The following is a 17,667-nucleotide window of genomic DNA, read 5'->3' as shown; positions in this document are numbered from 1 at the left end:
CCACCAACTGGGGAGGAGCCTGGGGGCGTCAGGGCAGACAGGCAAAGGGTCTGGTGGTGGGCAACCCTGGAAGGGTCCAGGGTGGGTGCTCCCCCACTGGGAAAGGGTATACACACGCGTGTGTGAACACTGTCATACACATTTGTAGGCTGGGACACGGTGGTGTGCATGTGCACTGGTTCATGTGAGCACATGTGCCCGTGTGTGAGACTAGAACGGGGGCCTCTCCCACAGGACAGAGTGGAGGGGAGGCGCCTAGCCCAACCCCACCAACAGCTGCCGGAGATGGTCACCTTCCTCTCAACAGGGTTGCCTCACCCGCCCCCGCCCCCCTGAAGGCTCCTCCTGTGCTCAGGGCTTGCTGCACACCCACCGGGGCTCCTGTTTGGGGGTTCAGGGAGGACATCCCCCCCAGACCTAGGTGGGGAGGGAGCGGTCTCAAGGCCCAGAGACATCGCTGCATCCCTTCTCGGTGGTCCAGCCTTGCCGGGGCATGCAAACACACGAGTGCGCATGCGCGTGTGCCTAACCTAGCCCCACTGCCCTGCCCCAGCTCAGACAGCTGCATCTGCCCATTTGGTTGTGCCTTTCCCCTCTCTTTTGCATGGATTCTTCAAGCCCAGCTGGGAACTCTGCCCCAGAACAATCAGCCCGGAACAGGCCGGGCCCCGGGCCGCAGATGAATCCAGGTGTGCTGTGCCCAGGCGACCTCAGGTTCTTCCAGATGGAGGGGCCTTTTGCTTCATGAGATGGAGCCCCCCACCCTGCAGCCCCCTGACTACGGAGAACATGGCCTCCTGCCAGACTCAGGAGAGGATGGTCCCTCTGAGCCCTTCCCTCAGGCTGAGACTTACGGCCCTCACTTTGAGGCACCCCTGTGCTCTCTCCCTCTTCTTCCTAGGCCCCTTTGAGGTCTGCTGGGTGGCTCCAGGACTGGGGGTGTGGGCAGCTGAGGCTCAGAACCTGCCTGGCCAGCTCATCTTGTGTAAGCAGCACCAGACTAGAACTGTCAGGTGTGCAAACGTGCAGCAGAGTCAGCCAAGTTAGTGTGAAAATGCCCACGCCCCCACCCCAGGCCCCTGGGGCTTTGCAGGTGAGGACAGCGAGGGTTTTGCTAAACAAATCTTCTCTTCCCTCCTGCCACGTACACTCCCTATAGCTCGGTCTCCGCCAGAGAATTCACCCGTCCCTGCTGAAGCTGGCCCGCCACTATGCCTGGGCTGCCTCCCCTGGGCTTCCACCTCTTGGCCTCCTTGGGTCTCCTGGCTGTGCTGGGCCTGGCTGTGGGGGGCCCTCTGTGCCTGTCGCGCCAGCTGAAGATGCACGGTGACTACATGCTGGGTGGGCTCTTCCCCATGAGCTCAGCTGAGATCTCTGGCCTCGGGTACAGGACACAGCCAGAAAGTACCAGTTGCAAAAGGTACAGGACGGGTGGGGGTCTGGGACTGTCCCAGGGCTGGGCTCTAGGAGAGTCTGGGGTGGGAATGAGGTGAAGCAAAGGACAGGCTGGGTGTCCAGGTAGCCTGGGCAGCCAATGGGGGTAGCCCTGTCTGCAGCGTGTCCTCAGTCCTGCATGCCCCAGGTTCTCGGCCCTTGGCCTGCTCTGGGCGCTGGCTGTGAAGATGGCCGTGGAGGAGATCAACAACGGGTCTGACCTGCTGCCGGGGCTGCGTCTGGGCTACGACCTGTTTGACACATGCGCAGAGCCTGTGGTGGCCATGAAGCCCAGCCTGCTGTTCCTGGCTAAGGCGGGCAGCCTCAACCTTGCTGCCTACTGCAACTACACTCAGTACCAGCCTCGTGTGCTGGCTGTCATCGGGCCCCACTCCTCCGAGCTGGCCCTCATCACTGGCAAGTTCTTCAGCTTCTTCCTCATGCCCCAGGTGCGCCCACTGCCTGGTCCAAGAGCCCAGCCCGGCCGGGCCACCCCGCTTCTCCCCCACTTCACTATCACCACCACCATATAGCACAGCCTGACCAAGGCCCTTGACCTGCAGGTCAGCTATGGAGCCAGCACGGACCGACTGAGCACCCGGGAGACATTCCCCTCCTTCTTCCGCACAGTGCCCAGCGACCGCGTGCAGCTGAAGGCCGTGGTGGAGCTGCTGATGTTTTTTAAGTGGAACTGGGTGGCGGCCGTGGGCAGCGACGATGAGTACGGCCGCCAGGGCCTGAGCATCTTCTCCAGCCTGGCCAGCACCCATGGCATCTGCATCGCCCACGAGGGCCTAGTGCCGCTGCCACGTGCCCACAGCACACGACTGGGCCAGGTGGAGAAGCTGCTGCGGGCGGTGAACCAGAGCAATGTGCAGGTGGTGGTACTCTTCGCCTCAGCCCGAGCTGCGCTCTCCCTCTTCAACTACAGCATCCACAGCCAGCTCGAACCCAAGGTATGGGTGGCCAGCGAGGCATGGCTGGCCTCGGACCTGCTGCCCACGCTGCCCGGCATGGACCAGGTGGGGACCGTGCTTGGCTTCCTGATGCGCGGTGCCCAGCTGCCCGAGTTCTCGGACTACGTGGCCACCCGCCTGGCCCTGGCCGCTGACCCAGCCTTCTGTGCGTCTCTGGAGGCTGCGCAGCCAGGCCAGGATGAACCCGAGGTGTGGCCGCGCTGCCCGCAGTGCGACCACATCACGCCCCAGAACCTGACCACCAGGCTGCTGCACCACCAGACCTTTGCTGCCTACGCGGCCGTCTATGGTGTGGCCCAGGCTCTGCACAATGCGCTGCGCTGCAGCGCCTCCAGCTGCCCCGCGCACGAGCCCGTGAGGCCCTGGCAGGTGAGGGCATGGCCACAGGCACCGCCTGTTCCGACTGCACACAGGGTCCACCAGGAGCAGGCGTGGCCCCGGGGGGTCTGGATGGAGGGGGCAGGGCAGTTCCGGACTTGCCCACCGTCTTCCCTCCCCTGGGTCAGCTCCTAGAGAAGATGTACAACATGACCTTCCGAGCCCGCGACCTGGAGCTGACTTTTGACGCCAGCGGGAACGTGGAGATGATGTATGACCTGAAGCTGTGGGTGTGGCGGGACCACAAGCCTGAGTTCCGGACTGTGGGGGTCTTCAACAGCCGGCTCTGGCTTCGCCCCTCCCAGATCCTGTGGCACACTCCAGGCAACCAGGTGAGGCAGGCGGGAGTCCCCATCACAAGGTCTCAGGCTGCTGGGACAGAGCACCCTGCTGCCAGGAGAGCACAGGGGCAGGGCCCCTGCTCACACCTCCACCCTGGTGGGTGTGGCTGGCAGGGGGGGGAAGGGAACCACTCAGCTGGTAGGCTGAGACTGTGCCACCGGCCCCAGGTGCCAGTGTCCCAGTGCTCAAGACAGTGCGCCCAGGGCCAGATCCGCCGCGTGAAAGGCTACCACTCGTGCTGCTATGACTGCATGGACTGCAAAGCAGGCACCTACAGGCACAGCACAGGTGAGTCGCCCACACGCCGGGGGCAGGGTGGGCCCCCACGGCTGGCTGTGCTTGCTGCTCAAGCACCCTTCTCCTCACCGCCCCCTCTGCTCCAGATGACCTCTGGTGCTCCCCGTGTCGCCAAGAAGAGTGGTCCCCCGACCGGAGCACGCGCTGCTTCCCCCGCAGGCCCAAGTTCCTGACGTGGGGGGAGCCGGTCACACTGGGGCTGCTGGTGCTGCTGGGCCTGGTGCTGGGCCTGACGCTGGCGGCCCTGAGGCTTTTCACACTCCATTGGCACAGCCCGATGGTGCGGGCTTCGGGTGGCTCCCTGGCTTGCTTTGGCCTGGCCTGCCTGGGCCTCGTCTGCCTCAGCGTGCTCCTGTTCCCCGGGTGGCCCAGCCCTGCCAGCTGCCTCGCTCAGCAGCCACTGCTGCACCTGCCCCTGACCGGCTGCCTCAGCACGCTGCTCCTCCAGGCAGCGGCCATCTTCGCGGAGTCAGAGCTGCCACCCAGCTGGACGGGGCGGCTGCAGGGCTGGCTCCGGGCACCGAGGGCCTGGCTGGTGGTGGTGCTGGCCGTGGTGCTCGAGGCAGCCCTGTGTGCCTGGAACGTGGCGGCGTTCCCATCAGAGGTGGTGACCGACTGGCAGATGCTCCCCCAAGAGGCCCTGGTGCACTGCCGTACGCGCTCCTGGGTCAGCTTCGGCCTGGTGCATGCCCTCAATGCCATGCTGGCCTTCCTGTGCTTCCTGGGCACCTTCCTGGTGCAGAGCCGGCCAGGCCGCTACAACCCAGCGCGCGGGCTCACCTTTGCCATGCTGGCCTACTTCATCACCTGGGTTTCCTTCGTGCCGCTCCTTGCCAATGTGCACGTGGCCTACCAGCCCGCCGTGCAGATGGGTGCCATCCTCCTCTGCGCCCTGGGCATCCTGGTGACCGTCCACCTGCCCAAGTGCTACCTCCTGCTGTGGCACCCGGCACTCAACAACCTCGAGTTCTTCCTGGGGGAGGGGCCTGGGGGTGGAGGGGAGATGCAAGGGAACCGAGGGGCAGTGTCCCCAGACCTCGTGACTTCACCCTCGGTGACCCCAGCCCAATAGAACCCCAGAGCAGGAGTCCCCAGCCCACAAGCCCCAGTCAGTGCCCAGACTCTTAAGACCCCTCAGCCCAAGGGTCTAACCTCAAGGTAACAGCTGACCTTGACCCCCGTGACCCGAAGCCTGTGTTGTACACATGGGACTCGGGTCCCCCACAAGTCAACTTCTCCTAGTCTCTACTGAGTGGCCTGTTCCCACATTCCAAGAGAGGCCCACTTGTCCCACCAACTCTGCAGGGCCCTCCAGATCTGGGGGCTGCCCACAGTGGGAAAGCCCCCAGAGGCAGCATCGGGCAACACCTAGCTGGGGTCCACACAGCTTTGATCTGGGACTAGGAGCTGGGCACCTGTGTGGTGCAACCCCACCGCAGACCTGTCTCCGCCCCCACCCCACCCCCACCCCAAATCAGAGGTCCCAGAGCATATGCCACTCAATGGAGCCTTGCCAGCTTCCCCTCTTCCCAGGCCTGGACTAGGTGGAGCAAGGATAGGCAGGCCGCCAGCACCGCGGACAGAGGCCCCGCGGTTGGGGTCAGCACCGTGGCCAGCGCCAGCAGCCAGGACCCCTCGGGCAGGAAGCCAGCACCACAGACAGCTGCCTGCCAGGCCCCCAGTGACTGCACAGGAGACACTGTCACACAGGCAGGCTCCTGGGCTTGCCCAGGCCTGGACTCAGCTCTCCTGGGCCCTGGGAATGATGATTGGTGCCCCGAGCCCATCTCTTGCAGCAGCCGCAGGAAAGAGGGACAAAGCCACGTGTCAGTCCCATAAAATTAAACCTTTTTAGTGTTTAAAATAGCATTTACATGGAAGCAGCATTTACATGGAGCAGCTATATATTAACTAATGCAGGTTCTCAGACTCTGATACAGTATCTACAGCATGGCCTGTGCGGGCTGAGGGCCTGAGGGCCAGTGGGTGGGTGGGTTGGGAAGAACCTGGGGACTGCTCCCCCTCCCAGGTCCCTGCCCCTCAGGATCCTGTTGCCCCTCTGCCTGGGGCCAGCTGAATCCCCTCACCCACCCCATCACCAAGCGGGGCTGACTCCTCTCTTCCTCCACACATTCTCAAGACACCTGCGGGCCAGGGACAGAAAGCAGAGCATGCAAACCACGGTGGGGCTGATCAGGACCCACCCCCCACCCCCCGGAGTATAGGGCCAAACAATAAATAAATAAATTAGATCTTTGCTCTGGGCAGCCACACACACGGGCTGATCCCGAATGCCCTCTGTCCTGGGTCAGGTGGGCTGAGCGGGGAGGGGCCTGTGCTGCCTCTGGGTGAGTTGAGGCTCAGCATGGGGACTGAGAGGAGCTTCCTCTGAGGGAGGGGGCATCACACCCCGGTGGGCGGTTAGACCTGCCTGAGGTCCAGTGGCCTCCCAGCTCTGGCTAAAGTCTGTGGGTCCACTAGGCCACCCTCCCACTAGAAGGGGCCTGCAAGCAGACAGGCACTGAGTTTTGACCCTAGTGCCCCCCACCCAGCTTGACCCTTCCCCCGTCCCACAGACTGAAAACCCCGGCGCCACCTCAGGCCTGGCTGTCACTAAGGCAAGCCCCAACACACAGCCCCTATGGGCTGCTACCCCCTCCCCCTGTCCCCCCTTCCCTCCGTGGGTGGGAAGGTGACTTCCATGCAGGGGGCAAGACCGCCCCTACGGCCGGTGGGGCTGAAGGCACTTTCTCCGTCAGTCACATGATGTCAACAAAGAACTCACAGGGGTTCCCCATGGCCTTCTGGAAGGACTGGCGGCTGCCTGTGAGTTCCGGGGGCACGGAGGCCAGCTCCCGCACAGGTGGCCCTCCCGGCGGCCCTCCCACTGCTGCATACACCTTGGCCAGGGGGCACAAGGGAGGCAGCCCAGGAGCGGCCGAAGCCTGGCTGTGAGGGCTGCTGCCACGGCTGAGCTGGCTGGCTGGGCGTTCCCGCCAGCTGCCCACGCCGCTGGGCGCTGTGGGGTCCAGCTCGCTGCCGCTGCCCCCTGTACCGGCTGCTCGGAGCTCCTTCTCACGGCCCAGGGCTCGCCGGCTGCTTCCGCCGGTGCTCCGGGTGGACCCGCTGCTCTTGCTTCCTGGGGGTGGTAAAGGGAAGAGCCAGTCAGGTCCAGTTCTGGCCCCTCCAGCATAGCCAGGAGATCCAGGCAGTGGCCAAGGGAAAGGGTCCCAGCCATGCAGAGGCACGGGCAGGCCTCACCAGGGAGGCAGGGTGCACTCAGCGGGGGTGGGAAGCAGCATGGATGGCGGCACACTCTAGGGTCCACAACCCGCCCCACCCCCACCCCCAGCCCCACCTGACTGCTCAGTCCTGTGGCTGAGAAACTGAGGACCTGGGGAAGGCCCCAGCAAACCTGATAGCCCTCCCACCCGAACATCCACCCATCTCCCTAGCCCCTGGGGGCCTGGCCAACTACTGCCCGCCTTGCTCAGTGCCTCTTCCCGGGCTCCCAGGGGCTAGAGAGGGACCCGAGGACATGGGCCAGCCGGGGTCATGTTGACGGGGATGCCGAAAGGGACACCGGGTGGGCCCCTGGCTTACCGGCCCTGAGGGTCCTGTCCTCTAGAGCTTCAGTCTAACGCTTGCTCAGCACAAAACAAGGGATAGCAGGAGTTACACACCGCGGTGGCCTGGTGCCCGCTGACCTGGGCCCCCCCCCCTAGAGACTGCACACAGCACCCCAGAACAGCTTCATGGGCCTACCCCTCCCCTCCTCCCACTCAGTTGCACCCTCAGCACCTCCCCCCCTTAGCCTCTGTCCCCCAGATTCTGACCTCCTCCACCCAAGACAGGGCTCTTTTGACTCACCCCTCAGGCTCAACCCCCTCCCCCACGCCAAGATGGCCATGCCACAAGTAGGTGGCATTTTTGCCTCTGTGCCCTAAAGCCAGCTAGGCAATGGTTAGAGGGGGCTGTCCTCCCACCCTGGCACACATTCTATGTTCTCTATCACCCCATATACCTTTCCTTGTGTGGCTCCTGAGCCCCGCCAGACTGCCCTGCCCGTGGGCTGACTGCCAGCCTCCATACCTAGGCCACCAGCCCTTCTGTTCCCTGCCCCTTAAAGTCCACCCTCCACCCCAACCAAGCTACCGCTGCCTCCGATTCTTCCTCGTCCCTCCCCTCATCCACTGACAATGGCTGCAGAAACCCATGCTTCCTGGGCATGGTGGCCCTCAACCCTTCCTGAAGGACGCTTGCCCATGGCCCAAGCACAGAGCTGCAGGAATCAGGGGGCAGCAGAGGGAGGCAGGGGCAGAGCCAGGCGGTGGGGGCAGCAAGGGAACAGCGAGGGGCTGGGTGGCCCAGCAGGGGTCTCACCTTCACTCTGTTGGCTGCCAGCGCTGCCACTGCCGTAGCTGAAGCCAGGGTCCTGGTAGGCGGGCGGGAAGCAGGGCGGGGGCCCCGGGTACTGGTAGGGGAAGGCCTGGCCCAAAGGCCAAGGGGCAGCCGGGTGGGGCAGCGGGGCCAGGGTGTCCTGATCTGAGGTCCCGCTGGAGCCGTTGTTGAGGTTCAGGGCTGCCAGATCTGCCAGACAGAGGGGCGGTGAGGGTGCTGGTCACGGGTGGGGGGGTGGGGAGGACAAGTCCCAGCCCGCCTCCCCTCCCCCCAGGCACACTTACTGCTGCACAGGTCGCCAAAGACGTAGTAGCACTGCTCTGAGAAGGTGACCTTGTTGACCGTGTGCCGCAGGAAGCCGTGCCTCAGCATGGTGCTGGCGTACCTGCGGGCTTCGCGCCGCTCCTTGAAGCCCTCCACGTGGGCGTACAGCCAGTCCACCACGTCCGCGCCTGTGGCACCAGGCAGCACTCAGGGTTGGCCCCACCCAGAAGCTTGCCGCGCGCCTGCCCGCCCCTGCACCCACCAATGACAGCGTTGGCGATGGTGATCTTGAGCCACATGCGGTCTCGGATCTCCAACCCCGAGTCCGGCAGCCGCATGACCCGCACAACAGCACTCATGTCGCTCTTCACCGTCAGGGGCACCTCCTCCAGCTCTGTAAGGCACCCGGGGATCGGGAACTGGCCTCTGGGGGCCGAGACGAGGGCCACCCCCTTCTTGGGGGGTGGGAGGATCACAGCCAAACCCCTTTCTGAGGCAGGAAGCCTCCCTCTTGGGGGCTGGGCTGACACCCTGTCCTGCATGGAGGAAATTCTAAAAGGGCACACACAGTGGTGGGGAGGGGAGCTGCATCTCCCATCTTTCCGGGCACTTCCATAGGACGTGGACAATACCCGAGGGTGACGGGCCGTATCCCCCACTCCTACTCCCGCCTACCCCCCACTCCCGCTAGCTGTGGGGCTGTTAGTCCTGTTAGTGGCAGAAAGCAGAGGGCGGGCCACATCCATGCACCCATCTCTTCCCACCCCACCACGGCCCACCCAGCAGGCACCCCAAGGGGCTGGCCCAGCCTTTCCTATCTGTCACCCCCAAGGCCGAGTGCTGAGAGGCCAGGGTGTAAGAGATGAACAGAGATATGTGGGGGTGGGGGGAGTGGAGGAATGTGAGTGTACAAAGGAGAGAGACACAGAGATCGGAGGGGCTGTTGGGGATAAATGGGCCAGTCCCTGGGGAGAGCACCACAGAGGCTCAGCAAAGAAGAGGAAGGCCCGCAGGGAGATGGACTGACACAGCGGCTGCAGCCAAGGGCTCAGGCATAAGAGCCACTGTGAGGCCGGCACAGGCCTGGGCAGTGTTGCATCCTGTTGTGCACCGGGTCGCTACGGGTCAGCACCGATTTGAAGGCACCTAACAACCACAGCAACAACAGGATGATGGGAGACAGGAGGGACACGAGGGGGGGAATGCACAGAGGAATGAAGGGGTGCAGGGGACATAGTGGGTATGAACGATGTAGGAACATGGCAGTGCAGGGAGCTGTAGGCCATGTGGGGGGACGTGGGGTGCAGGAAGGAGCAGCTGTCTGTGGGTCTGAGACCCATGTTGGCAGTTGCCCTGCTGGGAACTCCTGGGCTCTGATAGGTAAGGCCAGGCCGGTCCCAGGTATGTCTGCAAGGGGGTGGCCCAGGAGAGACCGGACCCTGGTGGGGGCACCCATGCAAAGTGCTGGCGCAGGTCTGGCGGCTGGCGCCTGGGTGAATGCGGTGCCCGGGGCCGGGCACTTACGTGGAGCACCGGGCACAGAGCTCGTTAGTGAGGAGGAGCTGGTACGTGTGACGGCACTGGAGCAGGGGCTCGTACCGTAGCGGGGCAGGGCACCTGTCAGCGCCGCCGTGTGGGACAGCCAGGCGGCTGGATCGATGGGCCTCACCGGGTCAGCTGAGCACCATAAGTGGCAAACAGAAAAGGTCAGGTGGAGGAGAGGGCGCAGCAGAGACAGCTCTCGAGCCCTTGCCGTCCAATGCCCCTGGCCCTGCCCTGCAAAGTCACTCACCCCTGGGTATGGTGAAGTAGCTCCGGGGGGTCGGATCCCAGCACTTGGCCACAGTGAGGCTGATGGGTCTGCAAGGGGAGCGGGGCCGGTCACCCAGACTGCTAGGTCCCCCCAGCCAGTCCCTCACCGCAGCGGGCCTCACCCCGTCTGTGACACAATCTCCCGCAGCACGCGGACTGCATCATCGTTGGTCATGTTCTCAAAGTTGACATCATTCACCTGGGGGCGGGGCGGGAGGGAGGGGTCAGTAACGGCAGGGGAGTTGGGAGCCAATGGGGTCTCTGGGTCAGCAGTGGTAAGGGTGGAGGCCAACAACAGGGGTGAATGAGAGGGTGGGTGGTGTCCAAGGCAGGGTTGGGGCCTCCCACCTGCAGCAGCATGTCCCCCGGCTCGATGCGGCCATCAGCTGCCACAGCGCCCCCCTTCATGATGGAGCCGATGTAGATGCCACCATCGCCGCGATCGTTGCTCTGCCCCACGATGCTGATGCCCAGGAAGTGGTGCCGCTCTGCGGGTGGGAGCGGTGGGCAGGAGTGAGGGGGGGTGGGGCTAGGGGCCAGGCAGGGCCCAGGGGCAGGTGAAAAGCCAGGCAGTGTCCCCGGGACCTCACCCATGTTAAGCGTGACGGTAATGATGTTCAGGGACATGGTGGAGTCCGTGATGCTGCTGAAGGACGAGGCCTGGGAGAGGGGGACGAGGGCAGGGTGAAGGGGGGCTGACCCCGCCCCCACCCCATCCTGGTCTGCACGTTCCAGCCCCGCCCGCATACTCGGTCAGTCTGTTGCATGCGCTGCCGCCGGCGCCGTCGCTTGTGCTTTCGGATCAGCCGTGAGGAGGTGCTCTGCTCCGTGGAGCTGCTCAGCCTGCGGGTCCCGCCGAGGAGTGGCGGGGGGTCGCGGATCAGAGCGGGCACGGGCCAAGGAGGGAACCCTGAGCCCGCCCACCGGGCAGGGGCGTGGAGGCGGAGCTGAGAGCTGGCGCCCTGTCCCATCCAGCTGGCCAGTGCCAAGGGTTAAACTTCCTGAGAAAGCAAGTGCGCGCGTCCGCGCGCGCGCGCTCGCACACACACACACATACACACACACACAAGGACCTGTGTTACCACAGCAGGTACACCATATAGGTGCGCTCGATCACAGGCAAACAGCGTACGCGCGCACATGAGCACACACATGCGCGCGCGCACACAGCGCACTGGCTTGCGCCTTGCTGCACGGCCATTCGGTCACTTTGTGGGCAGTCCCCACCCCGCAGCCTGCGCACCGGCTGGTGTCCTCCTCGTCGGAGTCAATGAAGCTGCTGGACTCCAGCTCGCTGCTCATCGCGGTGGATGCGCTGTCATGGGGCAGGCCCAGGTCTCGCCGGCGCTCTGCCCGCGGGTGCCCATTGGTCCGGGAGGCTGGGGTGTGGGGGGAAGGGGCTGTGGTGAGCTGGCTGGGAGGCCCAGAAAGCCACAGGGTCACAGGAGGCTGTTCTCTGGAGGGTTGGAGGGTTACATGAGGGGCCCTGGAGTTGCAAGGGCCACTGGTCTAGGATGGGCAGGGGACAGTAACAGGGTTCCACAGGGGCCACGGGAAGTTGAGGGTGCCACGGTGAGGCCACCAGGCTCAGGGTCTCAGGGGTGGCAGGCAGCAGCCACGCTACCGTCCTCTCGGCCCTCACGGTTCCGGCGCCGGGCTCGCTCCCGCCGATGGCTGAGCAGGGACTCTGCGCCCGTCTCGTTGTCCATCCCGTCACGACTGCTGGCCACATTGGGGCTGTGCCAATGAGAAGTGGGGTTGCTGGTGCCCCTGCCCCAGCCCTCTGCCCTCCCTCCACTCCCAGGCCACTCGCCACACCCTCCATCCCCTTTACGGACATGCCTGCTGCTGCCCGCCACATTCCCAAGAGGCCACAAGCCTTGTAAGAGCACCAGGGCTCACCCCCCTGCACATCTATCTGCCAGGGTCCTTACTGGAAGGAGGGGGGCCGGGAATCCCCGATGCCACCCATCCGCTCAAGTGGTGGGGGTAGGTCTGTGTGACTGTCGGTGCCCTGAGACCCTGCGTCCGAGTGTGCACCCTCGGCCAGGACCAGCTGCAGGAAAAGAGTGGGCACTGAAACACCCTGTCTGCCCCCAAGCCACCCTCAGCTGGCTTCCAGATCACCCGCCCACTCCCAGATCACCCCACTGACCCGAGCTCACCCCTGCCAGGGCCCAGGGGCAGCCTTCTCCTCTACGACCTCAAGCTCCCCATACTCTGTGCCGAGGGGACCACCCCCACCCTCATGAGTATCATTCCTCCCCCTAGGCACCCTGGTGTGGGATAGACAGGTGCGGGCCCACCGCAGACTCACCCAGGAGACCACTCTACCATTGAAGCAGGGCAGCCTGGCATTGTCATCTGAGATCTCTTCCTTCACCACCCTGGGAGAGGAACAAGGCTGTGGGTGGGACCCCCAGAACCCCACTGTACCACCAACAGACTGGCTCTGGAGATGAGACACACACCCCCCACTGACCTTGCCCAGAGCCACCTTCCACATCTTGATTCACAAAACCCTAAGAGGCCTGGCCACACCCCAGAGATGCATCTCTATCACAACCAAATTCTTTCTTGGGGTCCCAATCCCACTGTGCCCCGCCCCTCCCTCAAGCACAGTGATGGCCCCGGGGCTTCGGTCTCCTCTGGTCTCCTCTGGGTACCACAGCTGCTCTGCTGGCCTTGGTTCCAGATCTAAGAGCTGGTGAGAGACAGGCAACCCTCGAAAGACACCTGCCATGGAGGCCTTGACCTCTCACCTCCAGCCTGGGCCCCAGGCTCCGCCAAGGCCTCCTCCCTGTGAGTCCCAAGAGCCCCAGTTCTGCTGTCCAGCAGTCACCCCAGGAATCTGGAGTTAGGCCAGCCCTCCCTCTCAGCCTCTTCAAGGACACCCGACAGCTCCTCTTCAGCCTTGGCCGGGCTTGGGGCTGAGTCGCAGCTGGTCGCTCCTCAAGGACTTGACTCCCCCAACACAGACACCTCAGGGATGGAAAGTCCACCCTCCAGGTGTTGGGGACTCACCTTTGCCCTCTGCCCCCCCCCCCTTCTACCAATCACTGGGCTCTACAACTATTTCTTCCCATGCCTTCTCTGCATGCACCCACAAGCACGCACATGCACATTCATGTACTTAAACACAAGCACATACACCCCCAGTCATCCACACCTATGGATACACACGGGCAATTACACACTCACCTATGCCTACCATGTGCACAGCCAACTGGGCAGCCTGCCGCCCTCATGGCTCACCCACCAGGGAGATGGAAGCAGATCCCACTTTGGACCAGCCCCTAGCTCCCAGAGGACCAAGGCCTCCCAGCTTCACGGGCCTGGAAGGTCAACTAAAGACACTGTCAGTGGGGTCCACTCAGTAAGAGGATGAGGACCCCACGGCCAGATGCCCACCCACCTCAATGTCTGCAGATGGCTGCGGGTGGACAGAGAGCCAGGGAGAATCTAACAGGAAGGAAGGCAGCTGACCCGCAGGACTCAGATACAGGTGGGGCCAAGCATTAGGGCTTGAACGAGTGAGAGCAGTGGCCAGCCCGGTCCAGGCCAGGCCATGCTGAGGGCAAGGGCTGGGGTCTGCGATGCACGCCCCCCTCAAACACCCCCCACACACACATAGTGGCCTCCTGGTGGCAGGGGAGGAGAGGGCCAGAGCAGGCTGTCCAGGAGGCCCTGGAATCCTGGAGTCAGTGCCCAGCACTGGGGATCTACAGCCCCAGGACTTAGATCAGGCAGAGAAATGGAATCGAGAGCCGGTAGGCTTTGGATACACACCTGGCAGGAAACAGGCCCAGATGCAGCTGTGGACAACCCCGGCCCTATCTGCCCCAGGGGGTGCAAAACTCTGGTGACCCTGCACCCAAGGGAGGGCCTCCTCAAGGCCACCATGAGCATACCCAGCACAGGGACTGCCACCATGAGCCCCCAATCTGGTGAGCTGAGGAGGACTTTCGTGACTCTGGAGTGAGGGGGCATGCAGAGAGGACCAGGTTCACAGAGGGCCAGTGGGACGAGCACCCGCTGAGTAGCTTCCAGAAGGGCCTCGATCCTGCTTCAGCACCCCCGCAGCACCTTGAGGTGAGCTGGATGACAGCCCTTCCCTGCCACATCCCAGCCCTCTGAGTCACCCATGGGAGGGCCTGCCCTAGGAGCACCCTGTCCCATGCTACCTGAGGGAAAAACCCCAGCTCAGGGAAGCCCCCCTGCCCACATTAGCCACTCGGGAGATCATTACCCCTGAAATGATCCACTCACCCAAGGTGGTCCAAGAATTCTGCCCCCCACTCCCGCTTCTTCAAGGGGCCTGCTCGTGAGCCTACTCTCTAACCCAGGGTCAGGTCTGGAGAGGCCACAAGTCTCAGGTGCAGCCAGGTGGGAGGAGCAGAGAGGGAGGTGGCTGGGCCAGCCTCGCTTCCAGGAGGCCAATCCTTCGATTCTACGCTGTTCCCACCCTCCAAGCTGAGGAGCAGGTGCCCAGTGCCCTGTGGCCCTCCTCTCCTCTGCTCTGCTCTGCAATCCTCTGCTCTGTGGGGATGGGCGATGCTGGCCCAGCATAATACGGGGGAAGAGACCCCTGACACTCTCTTGGGCTAGGTCTCGCTGAGTTGGGAACACAGTCTCAACTGACACTCGGGGCTGGCCACCCAGGAGATTCCACCACCCCCACCCCACCCCCGCTCATCCCCAATGTCTGACCCTCCCCAACCTTAGGATTCTTGGCAAGATCCCAGTTAACCCTGAACTTGTGGCTTAGAGGCCCGCCCACCACCTCCACAGACCCGCCCAGGTAAGGAATCTGCTCTGAGAGGCCACAGGGAGGCAGCCACCTGGCTCTCAGGGACACAGCAACCCCAAGCCAGGCCTCCCTGGTGGTACAACCCCACTGCACCCAGTGTCCACTCCGCTTGCCACAAAGCAGGTAGCCCTTCCAGCACCCTGTGAACGGGGGGCCCTCAGCTCCCGAGCACTGGGGATCCTCAAGAACCCCATCTACCCCGGAGCTAACCCACGAGGCTGAGGGTTTGTGCTCCCTCTGCCCAAGCCTCCCTCAGCCAGCCTCCAAGACAGGGGATCAAGGACCACTGCCAGGCACACCAACCCAGCTGGCCTGGAATCTGGCACTCCTGGTGACAGGAGACTCTACAGCCTCACAACAACACCTCCCTGGTGCCCACCACTCACAGAGCCTGAGCTTGCTCAGAATCCCCCCGCCTGCGCCACAGGCCAGCCCCCCGCCTGGCTGGCCCTCTACTCATTCCCCACCCAGCCCTTTGGGCCCTTAGTTCAAAACCACAGAGCACATCTTGCAGAGAATTCAGGCCCATCCAGGTGTGGGGAGGGTAGAGAGAACTGCACCCAACTGGCCAAGAAGGCACTTGGGGAGGGGGTCCAGCCCCTTTGTTACTCACAGGCTGGAGCCAGCCCCCAGCTGAGGCCACACCTCTTAAGGCTGGGGCCACTGTGGGCCCAGACAGGACCTGTCCTCCCATCTCCTAACCTACAGTTCTGTCCATTTGGTAATCAAGTCCTCATTTATACTAAAGTATAAGGACTATTTCTACTGTTCCATCCCAGTAGAAATATATTCTATTGAATAAGTTATTCTGTAGAATAAAATTCAGTTTGGAGCTTTGTAGGCAAAACTGCAAGAAAGGGGTGAAGCAAATCTCTGAGGATCCTAGGCTGGGAATTAATATTGGGGTGGGGGGTTTCCCCTGGATCTTTGAGGGTATTAGACTGACAGCCAGTAATCCAGGAAGAGACAAGATGACATCTACTTGATGCATTATGCCCCCATCTGTCTCCCCCACCCCCATCTCTCATCCTGGCCCAGGCCCTACAGCCTGCCTCTCTGCAGTGTCCCCCTTGCCTCCTGGTCTCCCTCCTGTGAGCCTGAAGTCACCTTCATAGCTGACCTCCCCAGTTCCCCCAAACCCACCCATTTCCAAAGTGCTCTCTCCTGACACCAACCAACCTAAGAACACTCTTAAGATCCTACATCTTAGGCCAGGTCACCCAAGACCCCCGGTCTCTCCCAGTGGGTGGGTGTCGGGGGCATGGGCCCTGGCTTTCCTGCAGCCTGGTGGGATGCACACAGTGGTGTTGGCAAGGTGCTTTCAAGACACACCCCGGAGCCAGCTCAAGGGTGGCCACTGGGACTACACCTGCTGCATGCCACCCTCTGTGTGACCCACGAGCACTGTAACTTTGGGGTGTTTTGTTAAATCAATGAACTATGCGAAAACCAGAAATGCCTTCTTAGATAGAAAGAAACCTAGGCCCAGTGAGGTCGAATGGCACCTAAGGTCACCCAACGGGGCTGCCTGCCCCAGCCAAGGCCCCTGATCTAAGCAGACAGGAAGGTCAGTAAGTGGGAGCAGCCAGCCTTCAGGGGCTACCAAGGACATACGTTCCCTCTACATTTCTCCTTAATGGCAGAGAAGGTTGTCCAGTTGTCCCCATGTCTCCCAGGCCCCGCTGACCTGGGCCTGTGCAAACCCGAGTTACAGGAAATGGCTTCAATGTCAAAATCCTGGGAGGTCGCTGTACACAAGGACTCGGGCTGGCCCGAGGGCAGCCAGCGTACACCTGCTCAGCCGGCGGGGCCTCTGTGTGCCCCTTTGCAGCACTGCTGAACTGGGGACTCAGGTTACCCAAGGCTGTGCCGGCACAGTCCCAGAGGCCCAGAGGAGTGCATGTGGGAAGTCCCCTGGCCTGGGACAGTCACCACGGAGACAGGGACCCAGAGGCTGAGAGTCCGCAGATGGCCTGGCTGCTCAGAGAACAACAAGGCTGTGTGGCCAAGCCGGACATAGGACCCTGGTCAGGAGCCCCAGGCAGGAGTAGGTGAGTGAGTGGTCACCCATGTCCCCGGCCACCCTTGGCCATTGCTGGCTTTCAGACCTTGAAAGGAGTGGGCAGGGGGAGCCTGTCTTGAACCACCAGAAACTTCTATAGGCAAATCCCTGTCCTGAACCAGCTCACTCTCCCATCCCACCATTGGCTGATTGGGTCCTGCTTTCTCTTCCATTTCCTTCTACCTTGTTGGCCCTCCCTCCCCAGGCCCACGAACTACAGGCCAATCCTCCAGACCACCTGTTCCTGTCCAGGTGTGTCCTGAAGAAAGGCAGTGGATCCTAAGTCCCAACAGGTGTCAAGATGGGACTTTGGGGAAAGACGGCTCCCTGGCTGGCCTGACACACTTAACGCTGGTTGAACAGGCCTCTGGGCCACAGGTGGTGAGGTCAGGACCCTCACAAACCCTCATCTAGAGCTACCAAGCTCCTGGCCTGACAGTCGGGGTCAGACAGGGAGATCAGAATGCCTCAGTGAGTGCCCACAAGGCGTCCCGGGGGCACATGCAAACACAGGCCCCTCGGACCCATGACCAGAGAGGGGACGGGGCAGGACCAACGCAGGTGGCACCTGTGGGACACGCTCCCCACCCCAAGGCCATGCCAGCATCGACAGGTGCGGGGTACACACGAACACGCCCACAGGCGGGCACCAGGCACCAAGCTCTGGCCCACCGGGGTCCCGCTGGTCCGGAAGGGCGGGCGGCCCGCAGGTCTGGCCCTGCCCGGTCCCGAGTCCACTGACCCGAAATCCTGGTCCATGGACTTGAAGAAGAATTTGTAGGCGTGCACGGGCCGGTTGCTGAGCACGTTCTTGAAGTCGGCCAGCGTGACGCGCTCGGGGGCCACGGGCAGCTTGACCAGGTACGGCGTTTCCTCCTCGTCCATGTGGT

General features: G+C 63.0%; 2 protein-coding genes across 3 annotated transcripts; one reads left to right on the top strand and one right to left on the bottom strand.

Moving 5' to 3' along the window:
- The first annotated feature begins 1,211 nt into the window (after window positions 1–1,211).
- Window positions 1,212–4,500, top strand: TAS1R3 (taste 1 receptor member 3). The gene is made up of 6 exons (XM_004705496.1): window positions 1,212–1,420; window positions 1,583–1,883; window positions 1,998–2,780; window positions 2,918–3,121; window positions 3,299–3,419; window positions 3,515–4,500. Exons 1-6 carry the CDS (start codon window positions 1,212–1,214, stop codon window positions 4,498–4,500), a joined length of 2,604 nt encoding a protein of 867 aa, XP_004705553.1.
- Window positions 4,501–6,022: 1,522 nt separating this feature from the next.
- On the bottom strand, window positions 6,023–17,661 carry DVL1 (dishevelled segment polarity protein 1). Of its 2 annotated transcripts, none has more exons than XM_045299092.1 (15): window positions 17,520–17,661; window positions 12,223–12,292; window positions 11,840–11,961; window positions 11,530–11,642; window positions 11,149–11,284; window positions 10,655–10,748; window positions 10,496–10,565; window positions 10,254–10,393; window positions 10,028–10,104; window positions 9,886–9,953; window positions 9,618–9,770; window positions 8,356–8,487; window positions 8,114–8,281; window positions 7,812–8,018; window positions 6,023–6,567 (listed from the first exon to the last, which is right to left on the bottom strand). In XM_045299092.1, exons 1-15 carry the CDS (start codon window positions 17,534–17,536, stop codon window positions 6,188–6,190), a joined length of 1,947 nt encoding a protein of 648 aa, XP_045155027.1. In that variant the 5' UTR covers window positions 17,537–17,661; the 3' UTR covers window positions 6,023–6,187. The 2 variants fall into 2 exon arrangements, with proteins under 2 accessions (XP_045155027.1, XP_004705278.3); XM_004705221.4 differs by having other exon boundaries at window positions 9,693–9,770.
- Between the last annotated feature and the right edge of the window lie 6 nt (window positions 17,662–17,667).

The sequence above is a fragment of the Echinops telfairi genome, unplaced genomic scaffold (genome assembly GCF_000313985.2).
Source record: "Echinops telfairi isolate 266 unplaced genomic scaffold, ASM31398v2 ScPeMD7_7457;HRSCAF=8495, whole genome shotgun sequence".
Taxonomy (NCBI): Eukaryota; Metazoa; Chordata; class Mammalia; order Afrosoricida; family Tenrecidae; genus Echinops; species Echinops telfairi.
This window is presented reverse-complemented; position numbering and strand designations above follow the sequence as displayed.

Excerpts from the sequence above, each read along its gene's own strand:
- DVL1 (XM_045299092.1), bottom strand. Across the intron at positions 11,285-11,529 it reads CCGTGAGGGCCGAGAGGACG|CCTCCCGGACCAATGGGCAC; the intron begins GTAGCGTGGCTG and ends CCCACACCCCAG. Across the intron at positions 9,771-9,885 it reads CTACTTCACCATACCCAGGG|CTGACCCGGTGAGGCCCATC; the intron begins GTGAGTGACTTT and ends TATGGTGCTCAG.
- TAS1R3 (XM_004705496.1), top strand. The coding sequence starts at position 1,212 with ATGCCTGGGCTGCCTCCCCTGGGCTTCCACCTCTTGGCCTCCTTGGGT. Across the intron at positions 1,421-1,582 it reads GAAAGTACCAGTTGCAAAAG|GTTCTCGGCCCTTGGCCTGC; the intron begins GTACAGGACGGG and ends TGCATGCCCCAG. Across the intron at positions 3,122-3,298 it reads GGCACACTCCAGGCAACCAG|GTGCCAGTGTCCCAGTGCTC; the intron begins GTGAGGCAGGCG and ends CACCGGCCCCAG.